The sequence below is a fragment of the Montipora foliosa genome, chromosome 7 (assembly GCF_036669935.1).
Source record: "Montipora foliosa isolate CH-2021 chromosome 7, ASM3666993v2, whole genome shotgun sequence".
Taxonomy (NCBI): domain Eukaryota; kingdom Metazoa; phylum Cnidaria; class Anthozoa; order Scleractinia; family Acroporidae; genus Montipora; species Montipora foliosa.
Window position 1 is genome coordinate 35,948,689 of NC_090875.1, and position 7,500 is coordinate 35,956,188.

At 38.1% G+C, this 7,500-nt stretch overlaps 1 protein-coding gene across 2 annotated transcripts in view; it reads right to left on the reverse strand.

Annotated features, from left to right (window-relative positions):
* The window catches only part of LOC138009442 (endosome/lysosome-associated apoptosis and autophagy regulator family member 2-like), a 69,752-nt gene that overhangs the window by 51,549 nt on the left and 10,703 nt on the right, over window positions 1–7,500 (reverse strand). For both annotated transcript variants that reach the window (XM_068856458.1, XM_068856459.1), the window contains exons 4-5: window positions 3,346–3,424; window positions 257–328 (exon numbers count right to left, since the gene is read on the reverse strand). In XM_068856458.1, the coding sequence (XP_068712559.1) occupies window positions 257–328; window positions 3,346–3,424 (151 nt within the window). The remainder of the gene's footprint in view (window positions 1–256; window positions 329–3,345; window positions 3,425–7,500) is intronic.

Sequence of the window (7,500 nt, forward strand, 5' to 3'; positions counted from 1 at the left end):
CATAATTAATTAGGAGCATTATTGTTTCCTGTCAAATAAAAAGTACTTATCACTTTACCATGCAGTCAATTCAGCAGCTATCACTCATACACATTTGTATACAAAATGGCATGAAGAGTGATGAGCAAAAAATGTATAATCAGCATAGAGTTTCTAAGCAATTATTGTTACTTAAGCAATCGTTTCATCAGAAAATACTGTAGTTAGAAAGAAAGATTTTTGTATTTTTTTCTAATTAACATAATTATTTACTTACAAAGACACGGAACACTGTGTATATCTCGTCAGTGAAGTAGTAGGTAAAGGACACAAACCCATCTTTCTGAAGCTGTTAGAAAACAAATTTATGACAATGTTACAGTAACAATGTAAAACATTAATACTTGATGATTAAGTTTGAGCAATAATAATTTTAAATTATTACACATATAAAGTAAGTGTAACAATGCTTTGGCTAAGTGCAAAATGGGTGCCTAAGAAGCTACAGGTAGGAGATTTCACTTCTACCAACAAGTTCCTACAACTTATTTATTGCAATTGCAATGTCCATAAATTGTAGGCAAGAGCGATCTTCCACAACCCATAAGACAACACCTGTGTCAATACGCATTGTTACATGTAATTGTTGCATCAAGGTCTTATTTGAGGCGCGAGATAATCGAAAGTGGGAAGTGTTAGGATCCCAGTGATTCATTTTGCCCTGCGTTTTGCGTATTTTACGCATTACATTCATTAAATACCCATTGGTTTCCGTCGAGCGCGTCCCGTGTACGCATACCGTAGTTATTCGGTTATAAGGCGCACTCGGTTATAAGACGCACCCCAAACTTTAGCAGTTTAATCAAGCTAAGTTCTCAAACTGAAAATTACGCGAAAATACTCGGTTATAAGACGCACCAAAAAATTGAGAGTTATCAAAAGGATGTGATGAATTTGAGAACAATTATCCTTACACAATTAATAACTGCGAACTCTTTTTGTTAACGTAAACAGAGTGAAAAAAGCACGCATTTAATGATATACATAAAAACAAAAGCTAAAAGTTCACACCTGAAATGATAAACATACAACGCATACACGTTTATTTCCACCTTCCGACTTAATAAATAGTCAGAGTTCAGACTCCATGCGAAAGCGAACAGCACAAAAACTCCCACGGAAAGTCATTCAAAGGTGTTCGACAGCTGAATATCAACACGCCACCAAGGATGCAAATTTCAGTGCACAGGAAAGCCTAGATTAACGAAGAAGGTATGTTTTATCTCCGCAATGTTTGTTCAGAGAAGAAACTTTTCATGCGAGCGACAAACACGATTCTTGGAATATTCGAAACAAGGTTTGAACGATTGTATTGTTGTCACGGGTATCACGTTAATGAGCACATGCTCTTAAGGACGTATGCAAATATCCGTGTGTTTGCTTTTCTCTTGAAGTCATTTAGTGTTCTTAAACGGGTCTCTAAAAGCACTATTCTTTTTTAATAGACAACTAGTGTCCTTTTCTTGTGTTGTTTAAACTGCAAGTTCTCAAATTGACTTCCTGAATATTACAGTGATTAGACACTAAATGACAGTTTTATTTGTTCTGTTTTATAGTTGTTATTTCTTTACAAGTTTAAACACAGGCATCTGAATTTTAATCAATAAATACCTATACCAAGAAAAAAGACAAAAAATCCTCTACCTATGATGTCTATAAATATACACTATATGTATATTCATAGGTAGGTAGAGGACTTTTTTTCTTTTCTCTTTATATATGTAATAAAATTCAGATGTCTGTGGTTTAAAAAACATCAAGCGTATGATTGAAAAAAACTGTCTTGGTTACAATTTTGACCCATTGCAATTGAGTTGTGACCCATTGATTTCTGCCTGAGGGGTACACTGTACCCATTAACACAATTTTCAAAATGAATCACTGGGATCCGATCAAGGTATCACACGAAATGTGTATTGGAAATCAACTTGCACAATCAAACGACACACAAGGACACGAGGACATCGAATGCTTTCCATTCAATGGGAATTTTGAAAATTTAAAGGCTGGAATTTTATCTAACAGGATGATTTTTTTTTGCCGGAAAGGTTCTCTTTATTGTGTGGTTCCAAAAAAATTAATATCCATGCCCCACCACGGAGGAAATTGGAAATTCCAAGGGGGTGGGGGTTGGGGGTCAGAGGCTGAGGAAATTCTAGAGGGGAAGGGGGGTTGGACAATACAATACAATTCCAAGGGGTTAATTTCAAACTCAGTACAAAAATTGCTACTTACTGATATGGTAGATCATTTTTGAAGACATAAATAAGTTCAACTATATCATTTACATGATTGTATGATTACTTTTTCCTCTAAATCAGGTTTTCTTTTTTCCAAAAGCGTTATGTATGCGAAACCTTAAAGACATGACCGCGGAAAAGGTGCAAAGGTGTGGTTCCTAGCTATGCTTCTTCAATCTGTGTTGCATCAGTTGATCGAAAAACAGTACATCACTTCACAAGGCTGCTGCCTTACGGTCGCCCGGTCGCCTGGGGCTCCTTATTTGCGAGCGCTGGCGACCAAATTTCTGAACGAGTAGCCCAAACGGGCGCCTAACTTATCACTAGGTGATTCATCCTCACTTTTAATTATTCACTTTTATATTATTCTGGGCTCTTGAAAAAATGACTCAGCCTACTAACTTTTAATGGGTCTAAGTGAATTTCTGTCTGGTTGGGTATGGATAATTATATTTTCTGGACCACACATTTCTCCTTATCTAAACAAATTTCTTTCAATGAAATACTGCAAACATTCTAGTTACATGTACATGGATGAACCTCACTTCCCCACCAAACACTGTTGTTTGATACACCATACATATATCTTGGTTATTTGTGCTTCTCCATAAACAGTATTGCTTTGGGAGAGTTTTTTTTAAGCTTTTAATGAGGTTAAACGAAGTTTAACCAAGTAAACAACTAGGAGCGACTGCAGCCATTTGGTCAGTGGTTTTAGTATACTTGCGCATGTGTGGAATTCCTCGTGCTTTGGGCTGTAGCGCTTATTTATCAGTGTGGCGAGAAGTAGGAGCATTGTGTGTGGAGCGTTTAGCGGTTTTTGTTCCCTCCCTCCCCACCCTCTGCTTTCCACTGTGTATCAGTGTGACGGGTGCCTGCCAGCCATCGGTGCAGTCTCCATCTTGGAGAGCCAATAGTGGAAGCTCCAGGATGTCTCTGGCACCCAACCTCCAAAGAGCAATGAAGTTGTTTATTATAGCTACAAAATGTATTCTCTAAACAGACTAAACTTGAGATTGTTCTCAACTTCTTTGGTCAAATATTGTACATGTATCAGCCAACTTACTGTTACAGCGTATGACAACTCTGAAGTACACTCATCCCCTGGTGATGATATACTGTCACCGCTTGGCAGCCAACCAACCCTATTAAAAGTAAAAAAGTAAAGTTACCACATTTAATGTCGATAACTCATAACAGTGATTCAACTGACAAACCTGAGGTCGACGGTGCGCTAATTTTACTCCCCCCTCTCCATCAGTGCTCCGTTTTACGGGTATTTAAAGCTACTTAGCGACACAGAAAGGAAAAAAGTCGAAACAAGGATGCGAGATCCGGGAATCGAACTCAGGACCTCTTGCACCAAGGCCGCGCACTAACCGACTGTGCCATCCTTGCTCCAATAACTATTGCCAAAATAACAACTATCAGTGTTTAACCACACTCTTTTAAAGTCAATTTAATTTCACAGCATTATTAAATATTTTGTTAACTTTCATTTTATTAGCCAGGCCTTTGGCTTTTGAACAACGGGGCCCAGAATAATAACTTTACTGTAACGTGTAAAAGGAAAGGAAGAAGGACATATCTTTATGATTAAGCATGTACTTGTGCTCATGCAAAACTTACATGTAAAATCCAGGCAGAGGATTAATCCCCTGACCTGGGCTCGGCATACAATAGTCATGACTTACAGAGGCATCTCCTAAAAGTGCCCCTATGATCAAAATAATCACTTCCTTTTTTCCTTCAGATTTTCAAAGTGTGCTTGCTTAACACCTGACTGGCAAAATATTGAGCTTTGACTTTTATCCAAAGCCTGTTTACTTTAAGTGTAAATTTAGGATTTCATGGTCCACTATTAGTCATGTTCAAAACTGACCCATTGGACCTCAGAGGGTTGGATCCAAGCAGTTTATTATAAGTAAAAACCATGAGTTTAAAAGTCTGAAACACCCAAAACTCCTGTTCTGCATATTAATTATGTGGCATACACACGCATTGCATTCTTAAACAACAATCCTCGCCAAAAATCCTTGAAACACCCCCTTCTCCTGGACAGTGTTGAGATGACATTTTACTGTTTGACTGGCTGCAACAACATTGAAAAAGGGAGGGGGACGAATATGGTGCGAGAATGTTCAAAGTGTTTCAAGGTTTTTGTTGAAGATTGTAGCTAGTGAGCCTTTGACATCATTTTCTCCCTGATCCAGCTCTCTCAAGATCTTAAAACTTACTAGTGGCAGCCCATTCAATAGGAAAATTACAGTTAAGATAAACAGGTGTCTTTTTGAAATCAAGGCTTAAGATCGACTTTGGTTGCTTAGTGTTTAGTTAACATCAATATTAAATTCACGGGCTGTGATCGTGAAATTTATTTCACGGTTCACTACATGTATGAAATCTATAAGCCCCCTATTCGCGTGAAAGGTCACAAATGTGAAATGATCAGGTCTGACAACAAATGATCTTGAACCCCGTAGCAGAATAGTTTAATCAATAGAAGGCAAATGGTTTAATCGAGTGCCAAATTGTTTAAGGGACAGGCAATCGAAATTCAGTGCCAAGTCAAATGGACAAGACAAGACTGCAATCATTTAGTTAAAGAAGGAACGGTTCAACCAGTTGACAAACAACTTAACTCACCGGCAAATGGTTTAATGGCCTGACAAGTGATTCAGTGCAATGTCAAATGGACAAGACAAGACTGAAATGGTTTAGTTAAAGAATGAACAGTTCAACTAATCAACGGACGACTTAACTCACTGGCATTATGGTTTAATCAAGTGTCAAATGGTTTAATAGTCAGGCAAGTGATTCACTGCACGGTCAAATGGACAAGTCAAGACTGAAATGATTTAGTCCACGGGGAGGGCTGACGTAAATATCTGTCGTCAGCTTGATAACACTTGGCACGAACCTGGCAGGCTTTTTGTTCTCCGGGTCAAATTGTTTTCTTCCTTCTTTTTGGATGAAGTATTCTTTTTGTTTTTCGAGAGTAGGGCTAAATGTAACTGATTAATGATGTCCAAAGCATGAAGATAAACAAGATAAGGTCCTATGCCCCAGTTCAGAGTTGTCTTCTCTATAGCTTTACTCCATTTTTGTATGTGAAACAGTACGCTCTTTACGAAACCCCACTTCGACACAGTTTCCATTTCACATAAAAAAACAGAGTAAAGCTATCGAGAAGACAACTCTGAACTGGGACACAAGACCTTATCTTGTTTATCTTCATGCTGTGGACATCATTAATCAGTTACATTTAGCCCTGCTCTCGAGGAAGAAAACAATTTTACACGGAGAACAAAAACCTTGTCAGGTTCGTGCCAAGTTTTGTTGGGCTGTCGACAGATATTTATGTCAGACCCCCCCATCGACTAAATCATTTAAGTCTTGACTTGTCCATTTGACCTTGCACTGAATCACTTGCCCAGCTATTAAACCATTTGACACTTGATTAAACAATTTGCCAATGAGTTAAGTCGTCCGTCAATTAGTTGAACCATTCGTTTTTAACAAAACCATTTCAGTCTTCTCTTGTCCATTTCACATTGCACTGAATCACTTGCCCGGCCATTAAACCATTTGCCGGTTAGTTACAGTAAGTCGTCCTTCAACTAGTTGAACTGTCCCTAACAAAACCATTGCAGTCTTGTCTTGTCCATTTGACTTTGACTTTGCACTGAATCAATTGCCAGTCTCTTAAACCATTTGACACTTGATTAAGCCATTTGCCGATGAGTTAAGTCATTTGCCAATTAGCTGAATTGTGCCTTCTGTGAGTAAACCATTCTGCTACAGGGCACATGATCATTCATTGTCAGACCTAGTAAAGTAAAGTAAAGGCACTTTATTTAATGTTGGTAGTTCCTTCAGTTACGAAACTGGTATCAATGAAACCGACAGTGCGCCCTTTACCACACTGCCCTTCCCCAGGGACCCTCTAACCAGGGACCTCTTGCTCGGAAAGCCGCGCACTAACCAACTTAGCCACGCCTGCTCCTCCCCTGATAATTTCATATTTTGTCCACGGATGGATTCTCAGTCAAATAAACCAATTTGAATTAGTCTGTTCTGTTTTAACATCATTATCTGAACCATTTCAAAACAATCTAAATCATTTCAATTTTGACTAAACCGCTTCACAAAAGAACACTTAACCTTTTGTTGTTCGACAGCTTCATTTCAAAACCACTTATTTCATTTGGCAAACCATCACTAAACCATTTCAGTCTGTTTTCTCTGTTCCATTTCAATTTCTTGTATTTTTGGCAGCGATGGCCGCCCATCGCCAAAATGGTGATGATAAAACGAAGACAATCGCACAAGTTTGAATTTAAAGTCTCCATATAAAATAAGGTCAGGCTTAGACGAAAAAAGATACAATCGAACCTTTTTCGGGGTGTCTAGAAAATGCAGACCTTGAAAATGCAGATCTAAAAAAAGAAGACCTAGCAAATGCAGAGCTAGCAAATAACCATTTAGTGTCAGTAATATTATTTCGTAACTTAAACAGTGTTTAGCAAAGTTAGGTTTATGCCAAAAAAAAAAAATCAGTTATAGAAGGCAAGTTAGCGGACCTACACAAGGAAACAAACTTCCTTTAGCAAAGTATACAAAGAAGTACTATTGCACCAGGCAGAATTGTATCATGAGTAAAATTAATTTCCTTACTTTAACAGCAAATTTGGAAATACCCAATTAAGAAAGGGCCAACCTAAAGGAAGCACTCAAAACACTTATTAAATAATTAAGGAAGAATTCAGTCATTCATGTTAACTCTTTACCAACATACACATCACACGAGTCATCACATGCCATCTGCTGTGCATAAAAACTTAGTAAATTCCAGGAACTTTGTTTAATAGTTAGTGAACTGGACAACACTTAGCAGTCTTAGGTAAGCAGTCTAACCAAGCTGCATGCTTGGTTAGGTTTATACCGTTTTCTTGCGATATAGTGACATGTTTTCAACACAGGTTTTGAGGCTCATCCATATAAATCACAGAGGCAAAAAGTCATTAAATTATTTGTCACTGAACTGAATTGGTCAGAATTTGGTGCGTTTTCTTGGTCTGCAGGTCTGGGTTTCTACATCAGCATTTTCTAGACATCCCTTTTTCATTTTGAGGAGGTTACAAGAGGAGTACTTAGACAAGGAAAAGAAGTTGTATGTGTGCTTCGTTGACCTGGAGAAGGCATTTGACAGGGTCCCACG